We start from the raw sequence: 14,804 nt of genomic DNA on the forward strand, positions 1-14,804 counted from the left end.
TATTGTCCATCAGTTCTGGAGACCAGAAGTGCACAATGAAGCTATGGCCAGGACCGTGTTATCTCTGAAGGCTCAAGGAGAGGCCCCTTCCTGCCTCTTCTAGTTTCTAGTGGTTGCTGGCATCCTGGCGTTCCTTGACTTGCAGCTGCAGCACTGCGGTCACACGGCTGTGTTCTCTTTGTCTTCCCCCTGCGCTCTTCACGTCCTCATCCCCCTGCACATGTCTGCCTCAGTGTGCAAGTTTCCTCCACTTTTTTTTTTTTTTTAATGAGACAAAGTCTCACTCTGTCACCCAGGGTGGAGTGCAGTGGTGCGATCTCGGCTCACTGCAACCTCCCGGGTTCAAGAGACTCCCGCCTTAGCCTCCCGAGCAGCTGAGATTACAGGCACACCCTACCATACCCGGCTAAGTTTTTGTATATTTAGTAGAGACGGGGTTTCGCCGTGTTGGCCAGGCTGGTCTCAAACTCCTGACCTCAGGTGATCTGCCCCCCTTTGACCTCCCAAAGTGCTGGGATTATAAGCATGGGCCACTGCACCCGGCCAAGTTTCCTCTTTTTATAAGGACACCTGTCATATTGGATCAGGGCCTGCCCTAATGACCTCATTTGAACTCAGTTTTCTTCATGAAGACCCTGTTTCCAAATAAGGTCAGATTCTCAGGTACCGCTGGTCAGGACATCAACATATCTATTTTGGGGGGACAGTTCAACCTAAAATACCTCTCAATTCAGTCTACTGTCGAAGGTTGGTTCCGTTCTTGAATTCCCCAAATGGATGCAAAACCCTTTACGTGAGTCACTGCTTCGCACCAGAGTTTTTGTTGCTCTCCATGCCTCACAACAGCCCACTGTTCACCTACTGATGGGCCCACCTGTGCCATTAGCGTTCAGTTGCCAGGTAAGGAGGCCTGCCACTCCTCTCTGCTTCTGCCAGGGAGAGGAGGATGGGGAGAAGCAGGAGGCACGCTTGAGCATAGCCTTGAGTCTCCTGGGTGCAAAGCGTGGTCCCCGCCTCCTTTCCTGGAGTCAGCTGGGGTAGGGGCCAGGCTGCTTCCTGCAGCAGCTTGACAAGCAAAATGCAATGTGAGGTGATAAACATGGAATCTGAGACAGGGCCGTGGAAAATGGTTTTTTGTTGGGCATCAGGGCTGCCCTGTTAGTATTCCTTTTATAATTTTGTGACTGCCATAAAACTGTTTAGGTTCCCACAGCATGGAGATCTTTTATATTAAACAGCTTTCATAAACCCTGAATGAATTCCAGATTTTAAGACTCCGGAACTTCAGTCCCCCCTCCTTTTCTTTTAGTGGTTACTTTTTTTTTTCTTTTCCTTTGTTGAGGTATAATTTACATAAAGTAAAATGCTGTTCTTTTAAGAGTACAGTTTGATAAGTTTTGACAAATATGTACAAAAAGTCCCATGTAACTACCAAACAGAGTCAGATATAGAATATCTCCATTTCCCTAGAAAGTTCTTTTGGGACCTTTCTAGTCAACTGCCCCACTCCACCTCAGAGGCAAAGAAATCAGAAGAAATCTGATTTCTATCACCATGGATCAGTATTTATTTTTAAAAAGAATTTCATATCAATGAAATGCAGCATGCGTGCTCCTGCATTTGGCATATTTCCTTCAATACAAAGTTTTTGAGATTCTTCCCCCCATGGTTTCACATAGATCAGTGATTTTTATTATCTTTTCTTGCTAAGTATTCCTTTGTGTGGATGGCCCACGTTTTGTTTATTCTTTCTTCTGTTGATGGTCAGTTTTGGCTATTATGAATCAAACTACTACAGATGTTTTTGTGTAAGTGTTTTTGTGAACATGTGTGTTCATTTCTGTTGGGTGTATACCTAGGGGTGCAATTGCTGGGTCGTAGGTTAGGTGTATGTTTATTTTATTAGGTGCTTGATTATGGCCTTCTTAAAAGGGGGGAATCAATCCCATTCATAAGCCTCCTGTTCTCTGGTTAGAAGATTTTTCCGAAGCTTGATAGCTATAGAACTGCATTACTTTTTTTTTTTTTTTTTTTTGAGACGGAGTCTCGCTCTGTTGCCCAGGCTGGAGTGCAGTGGCCTGATCTCAGCTCACTGCAAGCTCTGCCTCCCGGGTTCACGCCATTCTCCTGCCTCAGCCTCCCGAGTAGCTGGGACTACAGGCGCCCGCCAACACGCCCGGCTAATTTTTTGTATTTTAGTAGAGACAGGGTTTCACCGTGTTAGCCAGGATGGTCTCGATCTCCTGACCTCGTGATCCGCCCGTCTCGGCCTCCCAAAGTGCTGGGATTACAGGCTTGAGCCACCGCGCCCGGCCCAGAACTGCATTACTTTGTTTTAGAAGAAAATACCATTACGGGCACTGGTTCTCACTTTGGATTTGTGTAATTTTCTGCTGGTCCTGGGCCCTGGGCATTTGTTAAAGGTCTTTTCTTTAGGACCTGCTCAACTGACATTCCGTTAACTAACAAAGTCACTAGTGACTTTGAGTTCAAACCACCAGGCCTATTCATGCTGATGAAAAAAGTGAACAGACTTAGGGCCGGGCGCGGTGGCTCAAACCTGTAATCCCAGCACTTTGGGAGGCCGAGACGGGCGGATCACGAGGTCAGGAGATCGAGACCATCCTGGCTAACACGGTGAAACCCCGTCTCTACTAAAAAAAAGTACAAAAAACTAGCCGGGCGAGGTGGCGGGCGCCTGTAGTCCCAGCTACTCAGGAGGCTGAGGCAGGAGAATGGCATAAACCCGGGAGGCGGAGTTTGCAGTGAGCTGAGATCCGGCCACTGCACTCCAGCCTGGGCGACAGAGCAAGACTCCGTCTCAAAAAAAAAAAAAAAAAAAAGTTCAGTGGCACTATCATGGCTCACTGCAGCTCTGACCTCCCCAGACTCAAGTGATCCTCCCATCTCAACCTCCTGAGTAGCTGGGACTACAGGCATGCCCACCACACACAGCTAACTTTTGTAGTTTTGGTAGAGACAGGGTTTCATCATGTTGCCCAGGCTAGTCTCGAATCTCTGGGCTCTAGCAGTCTGCCAGCCTTGGCCTCCCAAAGTGCTAGGATTACAGGCATGAGCCACCATGCCCAGCCTGTCCTTTTGTTTTTTGCGGATTATTTAGACAATGCCGTAGAATGCTGGGAATCCTAGATAAAATTAAGACCCTGAGCTTGAGCATGCAGTCTGTCCATTGCTAATACCAGCAGACCTCATAGTCTGGTTCTGGTTCTCTGGGTACTCAGCAGCACTGAGGTTACATGTGGGCCTTCTGATTGGGCTGTGGAGTCTCAGTGAGTTGTTTCCTTGCAGGTCCTGTTTTGCTGCGTTCCTACTGTTTCTATGTTCTCCTGCTTGCCATCAATGGAGTGACAGAATGTTTCACATTTGCTGCTATGAGCAAAGAGGAGGTCGACAGGTGGGTAACCTAGCAGGTACACCTTTAATCATGGCCTTCAGCCAAAATGAAGTAACTTGTCAAGCTTTTTGCTTTTCATTCTGAACATGCATTTACACATGGTTGTTAGAGAGGCAACACTTAGTCCACCAGTGTGGTGCTTCCCTGGGATCTCTGTGGCGCCAGCATGGTTCAGCAAGTGCTCCCCACCGTAGGGCTGGGAGACAGCAACTACTCTTTGCCTCCCCATTGTGGAGGAGAAACATTGGCTCTGAAAGGTTACATTAGTCCAGGTTTGCAGAGTCAGGCACCAGACAAGCTAGATTTCCATTCCTCCACCTCATTGCTCACCCCAGAAGAGTGGTCCTCCAGTAAGTTACTGAGGAGCTTCTTCAAGATGCACATTCCTACCCCTGAGAACCTGAATGGTGGGTCTTCGAGAATCTCAGGGATTTTGTGACGCTTCTCCTGAGAAAAGTCCAAATACACACATACATCTTGCCATAATTTTTTCTCAACTGTTGACTCCAGATCAGGATTCCCATCCTGGAATCCCTACCAGTGGTTCTTAATACTGATTGTGGGCCGGGCGCGGTGGCTCACGCCTCTAACCCCAGCACTTTGGGAGGCCAAGGCGGGTGGATCACCTGAGGTCAGGAGTTCGAGACCAGCCTGACCAACATGGTGAAACCCCATCTCTACTAAAAATACAAAAATTAGCCAGGCATGGTGGCAGGTGCCTGTAATCCCAGCTACGTGGGAGGCTGAGGCAGAAGGATTGCTTGAACCCGGGAGGTGGAGGTTGTAGTGAGCCCAGATCACACCATTGCACTCCAGCCTGGGGGACAAGAGTGAGACTTCGTCTCCAAAAAAAAAAAAAAAAAAAAAAAATACTGATTATGAGTTAAAATCTCCCATGAAGCTTGTTAGAAATGCAGATTCTTGGCTGCCCTTCTTCTGCCCCGTCTCTCCTACCACGCCATAGTCTCAGCAGGCTCCTGGGCATATGTGTGTTTTTTGAATGCTCCTCAGTGATTCTGATGTGAACTCTTCCTGGTTAAGTGTATTTGGCCTACACCCAGGATCCTCCAGCTCTTGTGTACCAAATACCAAAAAAAAGTAAGGCAGCATCTTAAGGCATCGCTAGAGGGTGATGCTGAGGAGAAGAGAGAGGGAAATCGTAGCAAGGGCAGGAGTAGATGATGGGGTGACTGGCCCTCATTTTCTTACTGCCTCGAAGCCAGGGGCCCATGGGGGTTTTCCTGCTGCCTCTGTAACCTTGAGTGCTGGTGAGGGCCCTCAGAGGCCTGGCCGTGAGGTGGGATGGGGAAGGAATATCTCAAATGGGGACCCTTCCCCCTCCTCTGTGTGTGTCCTTTCCTGGGCTGGCTCATGTAAAAGCTTGGGGACTTTGCTTGCTACACAGTGACTGAGAACTAGAGTCCAGACGAGCAGGTCTCAGTCCAGATTGATGAGATTCTTCTAGGAATTTCTGGTCCACTCCCAGCCCAGCTGAATTAGAATCTTAGAAGGCTTGAGCCAGGGAATCTGTTTATTACACAGCTATAGGCAATTCTGATTCTAGGGCTTTGGCAACTGCTGGGCCAGACCAGCTGTCATGGTAAAAACGACACGGAGCAATGTGACCCAGGACGCACTTAGGTGTGTGTGACTGAGACATGAGTTCACAAGGCAGGAAGTACCCCAGTTATGCACAGGACACACTGATGCTTTCTACTCTGTCTTCTATTTTGTTTTTCAAAAATGCCATGCTGTTACCCTCTAAATTGATTTCCCAGCCTAGTAGTAGGTCACAACCCATGGTTTTAAAATAGTGGTCTGGATGTGGTTTTCACCTCAGATAGTTAAATTTATAGCTGTAGAGTAGAACTGCTTTGAGTCTATCCTCTTCTTTCCCCATGGATGAAAAAATCTATTTCAATTTAGCTTTGAAAATACAATGTTTTTATTTGAAAGCTGCTTCTAACGTTGAATAACTTAAAAATATAATTGGAAACATGTGAAATGAGGCACTATTAGAGTGGAAAGAGCGGGACTAGGAGTGTATCTCCTTGAAGGGAATTTTGTTACGGTAACTTCAGTGTTAGTGTTGAAGGGGTGAATCAAAAACCCATTTAAAATGTTTTTATAAATTGCAACCAAATTGTGAGGGAATATGGACAGTGACTGGTTGCTTTCTTTTCTCTTATATTGTATTGAACCAAAGGAAACAACTTTTTAAGTTAGTTGTAATGGAATTTCAATAGTATATAAACATCTGGAAAATTATTTTCATGGTTATTAGTCAACATAGAGAAAAAACAGAGCCCAGAGCACCTTCTAGTGTAGTTCCCATGTGGGGTAACTCACCTCCCCTAAGGGAGTAAAATGTGACATTAAGTGCAGTTTTGAGATGTGTATAAAACACAATAGCTCCAGTTCTTTCTGGGCCCCTGGCTCCAGCGCCTGGGCCTGGTCTGAGCACATGGAGCACCTGGGCTCATCACAGACGTCAGCATTTTTTTTTAATCCCTGTGAGTTTTAACAGACATAAAACTCTAGCAAGGATTTTTATAGTAGAATTGGATAGCTTAGTTAACTGTTACAATCAGTTATAATGACTTTACATTGGACATTTCAGATTCTGAATAGAAAAAAAGCAGGCATTTTACTTAACCAACTTAAGGTTAACCAGTGTTTTTCTGAATAAAAACAGCATTTGGGCTGGGCACGGTGGCTCACGCCTGTAATCCCAGCACTTTGGGAGGCCAAGGTGGGTGGATCACTTGAGGTCAGGAGTTCGAGACCAGCCTGGCCAACATGGCGAAACCCCGTCTCTACTAACAATACAAAAATTAGCTGGGCGTAGTGGTGCGCACCTGTAATCCCAGCTACTTGGGAGGCTGAAGCACAAGAATCACTTAAACCTGGGAAGCGGAGGTTGCAGTGAGCAGAGATCACGCCATTGCACTCCAGCCTAGGCCGCAGAGAGATTCTGCCCCCCCCCCCCAAAAAAAAAAACAAAAAAAATAGAGCATTTGGTTGTATATGAAATATTAAAACATCCTTTGAATTGCAGGTTACTTTTTTTTTTTTTTTTTTTTTTTTTGGACAGAGTTTTGCTGTGTGGCCCAGGCTGGAGTGCAGTGGTGTGATCTCGGCTTACTGCAACCCCCGCCTCCCAGGTTCAAGTGATTCTCCTGACTCAGCCTCCCGAGTAGCTGGGATTACAGGTGTGCAACCATGCCCAGCTAATTTTCTTTTTATTTTTAGTAGAGACGGGGTATCACCATGTTGGCCAGCCTGGTCTCAAACTGACCTCAGGTGATCTGCCCGTCTCGGCCTCCCAAAGTGCTGGGATTATAGGCGTGAGCCAACATGCCTGGCCTGGTTGCCTTTTTAAAATAATCTTATAATATATATAGAATTTGACTAATGGATTTTTCATTATGCCTTATAGAATAATTTTTGTTGTTTTGTTAAGGCTGTCTAATTTTCTTTCATTTCACAAATAGGTTTGAGCATCTACTCTCTAACAGGCATTGTTTTAAGCTCTAGGAATACAGCAATGAATAAGACAGATGGGATTTCTGCTCTCCTGGAGCTGATGGTGGGGAGGCAGATAACAAACAAGTAAATTAATAAGAAAATGTGATGTGCTGAGAATGAAAAATGGGTATATAGTGAGTGGTAGGGGCCCTTTAGATCGGGTGTGCTAGGCAGGCCCCTATAGCACAGCGGCATTTAGGATGACCAAGAAGGTGGTCTAAGATGGGGGCAGAGCCTTCTAGGCAGAGAGATCAGTTGTATAAAGGCCCAAGATTGACAGCTCCTTTGTCTGATTTGTTGGCCTTTGAGCTTTGAGTGCCAAAGTGGACTCCATAACTGTCAAATGAAGGATGGGTATGATCTTCTCACTTTGGCACATAAGACATCAGTGCCATCCTTTTCATGGCTGTGAAGGTTCCATTATATGGCTGTGCCTTGATGTATTCAACCAGCACCTGCTGGGAACTGCTTCAGGTGCTGCTAGAGTTGATATCCTCGACCATCCATCTTTTTTTTTTACTTTTTTTGAAACAGGGTCTCACTCTGTCACCCAGGCTGAAGTGTGGTGGTACAATCATAGCTTACTACAGCCTGACCTCTTAGGCTTAATCGATCCTTCCACCTCAGCCTCCTGAGTAGCTGAGACTACAGGTGTGTACTACCATGCCCAGCTAATTTTTGTATTTTTTGTAGAGACGGAGTCTCTGGGCACCATGTTGCCCAGGCTGGTCTCCAACTCCTGGGCTCAAGCGATCTGCCCGCCTTAGCCTCCCAAATGCTGGGATTACAGGCATGAGCCATTGTGCCCAGCCAATCCATCTTTTAATACGCCTAATTTTAAGTCCAGTATTTTCTTGGGACCATGGAGAAATAAGCATTCATAAATAATTTACTGTTTATGTTAACCAAACCTTACAGGACAGTCATATTGTCACTGATTAATAATTTTGCTTTGATTTTAAACATTGATTTTTTTTTTTTTTTTTTAAGATGGAGTCTCGCTCTGTCTCCAGGCTGGAGTACAGTGGCGTGATCTTGGCTCACTGCAACCCCCGCATCACGGGTTCAAGCAATTCTCCTGCCTCTGCCTCCTGAGTAGCTGGGACTACAGGTGCGCACACCACGCCCAGCTAATTTTTGTGTTTTTCGTAGAGACAGGGTTTCACCATGTTGGCCAGGCTAGTCTCGATCTCTTGACTTCGCAATCTACTCGCCTCGTCCTCCCAAAGTGCTGGAATTACAGGCGTGAGCCACCGCGTCCAGCCAAAAAAGTGATATTTTAATTGCATTTTTTAAATTCTCATTTTTTCCTGAAGTGGATTAGGCCTTTAAGGCTATAGATTTGTGAATTCTGGAAAGTTCAGCAGCTGCAGAGCTCTCTTGTAGTGGCAGACAATGGACCCCATCATCAGCTCCTCTCAGATGGCCATGCCAAAGAGGCTGTGCTGTTGAATGCGTCTCTGCTTGAATTAGCATGAATTAACTATCGGTTTTATTCACTATTGTTATTTTACTGGGAGTTGGGGAAGGATAGCTAAAAGTTTGTGAATCTATGACTTAAACTCCAAGGATTGGTATAGTAGACGGTTCTGAGATAGCTTCTGAAAAACGGGTTACATATCTCTGCTGCTTTGTGGAAAAGAGGTCAAAGTACTGGTCTATGATGGGTCCCATTTGAGTGGCTTGTTCTGAAGTTGACCTTTCTGATTACTGATTAGTAGTGAAAAAACTTCCCTTGTGAGGTACAGGCTCTTGTACTTCATTAAAAGAGACTCTCTCTGGACTGAAAAGCAAATGAACTCCCTCTCTGGAACTCCGGATAAAAGCACATCTCTCCTGTTGGAGTATGGTAGTGTGTGTGTGTGTGTGTGTGTGCGTGTGTGTGTGTGTGTAGTATTTTTACCAACCACTTTGATAAAGCGTATCTCCACAGCACACAGCACCTTGGCCTGAATCAGCCAAGGACCTATACCTGGGCATTCGGAGGATGCAGTGGCTTGCCTTCCGTTTTCTTTTTGGTAGAGACATGGTCTCACTATGTTGTCCAGGCTGATCTCAAACTCTTGGCCTCAAGCAATTCTCCTGCCTCAACCTCCCCATGTGCTGGGATTACAAGCATAGTTCTAGGGTACTGGCCAAGTTCTAGGGCCTCCTCCCACACCCTGCAGAATCAGTAACTCTGGTGGTGAAGGCCAGCCATATGCATTTTTAAGTCATCATTATATTTTGGGACAGGGTGTTGCTCTGTTGCCCAGGCTGGAGTGCAGTGGCATGATCATAGCTCACCATAGCCTTGAACTCCTGGGCTCAAGCCTTCCTCCTCTCTCAGCCTCCCAAGTAGCTGGGACAACAGGTGTGTATCACGGCTAGTTTTTTAAATTTTTTGTAGAGACAGGGTCTCATGACGTTGCCCAGGCTGATCTGAAACTCTTAAGCTCAAGCGATCTTTCCACTTCAGCCTCCCGAGTAGCTAGGACTGCAGGTGTGGGCCACCATCCCTGGGTAATTTTTACTGGTTTTTGTAGAGACGAGTCTACTAGCTATGTTGTCCAGGCTGATCTCGAACTCCTGGCCTCAAGCAATCCTCCCACCACCTCAGCCTCCCAAAGCACTGGGATTACGCTTTCTTTTTTTTTGTTTTGTTTTTTGTTTTTTGAGACAGAGTCTCGCTCTGTTGCCCAGGCTGGAGTGCAGTGGCGCGATCTCGGCTCACTGCAAGCTCCGCCTCCCAGGTTCACGCCATTCTCCTGCCTCAGCCTCCTGAGTAGCTGGGACTACAGGTGCCCGCCACTACACCTAGCTAATTTTTTGTATTTTTAGTAGAGACAGGGTTTCACCATGTTAGCCAGGATGGTCTCAATCTCCTGACCTCGTGCTCTGCCTGCCTCGGCCTCCCAAAGTGCTGGGATTACAGGCGTGAGCCACCGCACCCAGCTGGATTACGCTTTCTTACCACCCCTCATGTGCAGAACCTGGGTGGTGGCCTCTGAGGTTTTCTAACCCAGCAGACATGGCTTGAGGATGTTAAAAGTTTGGTGCCCTCAACAGCTGTATACTTAGAGTGCCTGCTTGGTGCTAGGCAGAAACCAGAGGCTGGGGGATTTTGTTCTTGGCTGTACAAGCCTTTTGGAGGACTATGGCAGCTATTTTGTGTTTGCTGAGAATCTGTTTTCTTTTTGGAGAACTGAAGATAACTAAGTGATGTGCTGCTTTGAAATCAGAGAAGTGCAAGAAGCACTAGGATCGAAGAGCTCTAGAGATACAGGGAGTGGGAGTGAGGATATGTAAGAGTCTGGAAAACAGCAAAGGTGATCCAGGCTTTGGTTCAGTTCCCATTTCATTTTGGAGGCCAGTCATTTGCTTTGAATGGTATCTACTGCCCAAGGTTACTGGGAGCTGCATCTCCCAAGGGCAGTGGTGTGAGGTACTGAAGCTTAGGGGTCAGAAGTCCGGCTGAGTGTTACCTCACTCATGAGGCAGATTACTCAGCCTCTCTGTGCTGCTTCCCTTGTCTGTGAAATAAATCCAAGCTCTGCAGGGCAAGGCCCATGTGTGTTCATTCACCAGTGTGTCCCCAGCACTCCTCACAGGGCCTGTCACAGACTTAGCATCCAATATCTAATTATTACCCTGGTCACATTCTTGTATCTCACATTGAGGACTTGAGCTGAACAGGGTTTTTATGTTTTGATCACAAAGTGTCACTTAACTAACCAATTATTATCTTCAAAAAACGTACATCTCTTGAGTTGTTTCTTACCCTTCTGTTCAGGGTTAGGGGACAGGGACATTCTCATGGTCTCCATGTAGCATTCAATGTTATGAAAACCTGGATTGTGGGAACACAGGTTCTTTCTGTGAGGTGATGTTCGTGGCCGCTGTTTTGGGAGCAGCCTTGTCCGGGGCGAGGTCCCCACTGCCCTGCTTTGCCTGTCTCCTCCCCAGGTACAATTTTGTGATGCTGGCCCTGTCCTCCTCATTCCTGGTGTTATCCTATCTCTTGACCCGTTGGTGTGGCAGCGTGGGCTTCATCTTGGCCAACTGCTTTAACATGGGCATTCGGATCACACAGAGCCTTTGCTTCATCCACCGCTACTACCGAAGGAGCCCCCACAGACCCCTGGCTGGCCTGCGCCTGTCGCCGGTCCTGCTCGGGGCATTTGCCCTCGGCGGTGGGGTTACTGCTGTTTCGGAGGTGAGACTCCCTGAGCCATCATGCCACATGCTCCTGCAGCTGCCCCGCTGTCCCTCCTGCTTGGCCTCCCCTTCCTGCCCTGCCTAAACCAACTGGACAAGTGCTTGCCTCTTCCTGTCCCCTCCCCAGGCCTCTAGGGCAGCATCTTCTGATAGATGTGACAAGAGAATGTTGCCATTAGGGAGAGAATGGACCTGCAGTATGGCTGTTATACCTTTTATCTGACTTAGAAGCTGGAACCACAGCTGCTTTCCCTGGCTGGTCCCAGAGGAAGGAGGTATAGACTGAGGAACAGCCACTGACAATTGTTTCTTTCCCAGGTGTTCCTCTGCTGTGAGCAGGGCTGGCCAGCCAGACTGGCACACATTGCTGTGGGGGCCTTCTGTCTGGGAGCAACTCTCGGGACAGCATTCCTCACGGAGACCAAGCTGATCCATTTCCTCAGGACTCAGTTAGGTGTGCCCAGACGCACTGACAAAATGACGTGACTTCAGGGAAGCCTGGACACCTGAGGCACCTGGACCAGCTATGGGCAGTTCTGTGGGTGGAACACATATTCTGTGTAAGAGCCCCGCCGAGGGCTCTGCAGCGGAGTGACAGCAAGCCCGGAGGTGAGGCACCAGCGAAAACATGAGACACCTGTGACCAATCGAAGTCTGAAATGTGGAGGAGGTGTTTCATTTTTAAGTGAAGACCAAAAAGCCCTTTAAAAATAATAGAGTTTTTTCATCATTTTATTTTCTCTTTTACTAATGTACTCATTCCTTTTGAGTGTGATTGGCCTTTGGAGCTACATGCTCCAACAAACTATGTCTTAATTGTTAATAATTATCTGGCCCAGAAAAAGAGATGCAACGATTTTACCCTTCAGAGGAATTTTGAACTTCTGTAAAAGAGAGAGCGAGACCCCTCTCTTTCATTCACCACATGAAAACAGAGTGTGGCCCTGAAGTTGTGGCTTTCTCTGTGTCAACACTGTGGTCTGAGTTTTTAGAGAAGGAAAAATGCTACTCAGTGAGAAATCCAAGAAATGAAACCAGAAAGGTTTTCAGATCACATTTCCCAGAGTGAGTTAGGGAGAATCTTGCCTGTCCTGATCACACTGTTCCCCGCCGCCCCGGGTCAGCACATAGTTGACCCAGAGTGGGCTGTCAAGATTTGTTAACTGAAGGGTGGGTTAAAGCTGGCTGGAGACTCCTGGCCTGGCCACTTGCAAGAGGCAGACTTTGAAGAAAACTGTGATCCAGTTGAGCCACTTTGTCTCTGAAGGGAATACTGCTTTGCAGCTTTCTGTAACTTCTCACATGGGAATTGCAATGGTGACAGATAAGATTTAACAGATGTATTTTTTTATCTTCAGAATAAGACAGGGCAAACTCTATATGGCAAGTATTACTGAGTCAGGCCCCTCCTGCTGACCCATTATTTCCAGCACTGATCAATATAACCAAATTCCAGCCCCAGGACAAGAGTGGCAGGCATGGGGGCCTGGTGCTGCAGGCTACAGTGTGAGCCCAGGCGTTCTGCACCTTGCAGCCTGCACCCTGCAGGTGAGATCATGAGCAGTGTTCTGGAGTGTAAAGTGTTTTTTCTTTTTTCATTAATGTATTCATTCCTTTTGGATATTAACCCCCCTCAGAACTACATGCACAAACTATAACTTGGATGTTAATAATCCTCTCACTCAGTGCCCCAAACCTTCTGTGTCTACACCCAGAGAGAGAGGATCAGTAAGGGCAACTGCTATCATGCATTAAAATGCATGTATTTAAATCTGCTTGCCCAGAGCCAGTACCCAGGGGCTAAGGATCAAGACCTGTCAGCATAGCAAGACTGGGGCCCAGTCACCCTGGCAGGTTTTTAATCTACTCAGAGGGAGAACGCTTCGCACTAAGTGGGAGAAAAGCAGCTAAATGCAAGGTGTCCTGAGCAATTAGAGGACCTCCAAAGCATGGCCTCAGTCATGCCTTCATAGGGTAAGGTCAGGCCAGCTCAGAAAAATGGATGGTCCCGTGGGGTCAGGTGGAGCACACACACAAGGCAGTCTTCCTTCCCTCCCATGTCCGTTCTCTGTCCTGGCATCCACAGAAAGGGACCTTCAGTCCTCATGAGCTGCTTCTCTGCAGCTGCTGATCACCCTCCCAGAACCCTGCCCCTATCCCATGCCCACATGACCCCAGACTCAAGCATGATCCTCATTCTACCTGCCTCGGAATCACCTGGATTGCAAGTCAGAATGTGGCTTCCCCGGACCCACTCCAGGCTTTCAGGATCTCTGTCTCCCAGTAGGAGGGCTCTGAGATTGGCTTTTCTGGCAAGCCCACATGGCTTTGATGCCACCAAGGTTGACATGCCCCATTGTCTTCCTTCACAGCAGGCCCAGGACCAGTCATGCTCATGCCTGTTCTCTGCTCCAGGAACAGAGCTGCTGTTCCACCAGCAGCCTTGTGACTCCGTGGCCTCTGGGAGCAGGACTCCCCAGGCTGATACTCTCTCAGCTTGAGAGAGGGTCTATGTCTGAAGGCAGTGCTGTCATCCCTCCCCTGCTGTTGGCCTAATGATGCTGTCAGGGCCAGCTCCTCTTGAAAGACAGCCAGTTGCGAAGGCAGCCCAGGGCTTCCTCCCATGTCCTACTTCCCTGTGTCTAGGGAGAGTCGTGCCTGTGGCTGCGAGTTTTCCCAAGACTAGCACCTGCCGCCTGGGCTGTCAGCACTTTGGCAGCAGGTCCTCTGCGGTTCTCTGCCTCTGGCACCTCCCTAAAGCTCAGCTGAACCTGACCAGGCCTCTGGCATTTCCCCTGCTGGATCCCCTAGAGCCACACCTGTTGCCTCAGGGAGCTTGCATACATGTGGGCCAGCCTGCCTCGCTTTACCCAAGCAGATTTGGGGAGGGAAATCATACTTTTGGCTTTAAATACCACTTAAAATATCGTGAGGCTACTTCTCCATGGAAACAAGTCTCTGAGGCACAACCTGTATGAAAGGAAGGAGTCTTCGTTAGTGAGAAGAACAGTATCTCTGACTTCCTGTGCTCCTCTGGCCACACGTAAGTGTTGGTCACTTCAGATTTGGCTTGGGGTCTCTCAGTGGGGAGCTGCTGCTGCACTGTTTAATGCTTACCTGACGGCAACTTCTGGCTCTGGAGCCACTACTCTGCCCTGCTCCCAGCCACTTCCCAACCTGATTCAAGCGGGGCCCCTCCTCCCTCCTGTCTTTATTCTTTTCTTTTCAGAGTCAAGGTCTCACTCTGTCCTCTCACCCAGGCTGGAGTGCAGTGGTGTCATCATAGCTCATTGCAGCCTCAAACTCCTGGGCTCAAGCAATCCTTCCACTTCAGTGTCCTGAGTAGCTGGGATCACACGTGTGTGCTACCTCACCCAGCTAATTTCTAATTTTTTTTTGTAGAGACTGGATCTCACTGTTGCCTTGAACTCCTGGGCTCAAGTGATCCTCCTGCCTCAGCCTCCCAAAGTGCTGGGATTCCAGACCAGGCACATTTGTTTTTAAATCATGCATTCCTGTTGCTACTTTCACATCAGTCCCCTGGTTTAAAAAGAAATGAAATATTTTCTTTACACTTTTGTAAAGACCTTTCTTCTTTCATACCCATTCTCCCTCCAAAAGGGACAAAAATTCTTTGATTTCATAAGGAGGGTGGGTAAGTAAC

The 14,804-nt window shown here is 47.6% G+C and overlaps 1 protein-coding gene across 9 annotated transcripts in view; it reads left to right on the top strand.

Annotated features, from left to right (window-relative positions):
* The window catches only part of RFT1 (RFT1 homolog), a 67,095-nt gene that overhangs the window by 33,066 nt on the left and 19,225 nt on the right, over positions 1-14,804 (top strand). For 5 of the 9 annotated variants that reach the window (XM_023189545.2, XM_023189540.2, XM_023189543.2 and 2 more), the window contains 3 exons: positions 3,310-3,415; positions 10,889-11,138; positions 11,459-11,984. In XM_023189545.2, coding sequence (XP_023045313.1) covers positions 3,310-3,415; positions 10,889-11,138; positions 11,459-11,626 — 524 coding nt within the window. In that variant the 3' untranslated portion in view covers positions 11,627-11,984. Of the gene's footprint in view, positions 1-3,309; positions 3,416-7,933; positions 7,985-10,888; positions 11,139-11,458; positions 12,520-14,804 lie in introns of those variants that run through there. The other 4 variants (XM_023189542.1, XM_023189546.2, XM_023189549.2 and 1 more) reach the window with 4 other exon arrangements.

This window comes from Piliocolobus tephrosceles, chromosome 2 (genome assembly GCF_002776525.5).
Source record: "Piliocolobus tephrosceles isolate RC106 chromosome 2, ASM277652v3, whole genome shotgun sequence".
NCBI classification, from domain to species: Eukaryota; Metazoa; Chordata; class Mammalia; order Primates; family Cercopithecidae; genus Piliocolobus; species Piliocolobus tephrosceles.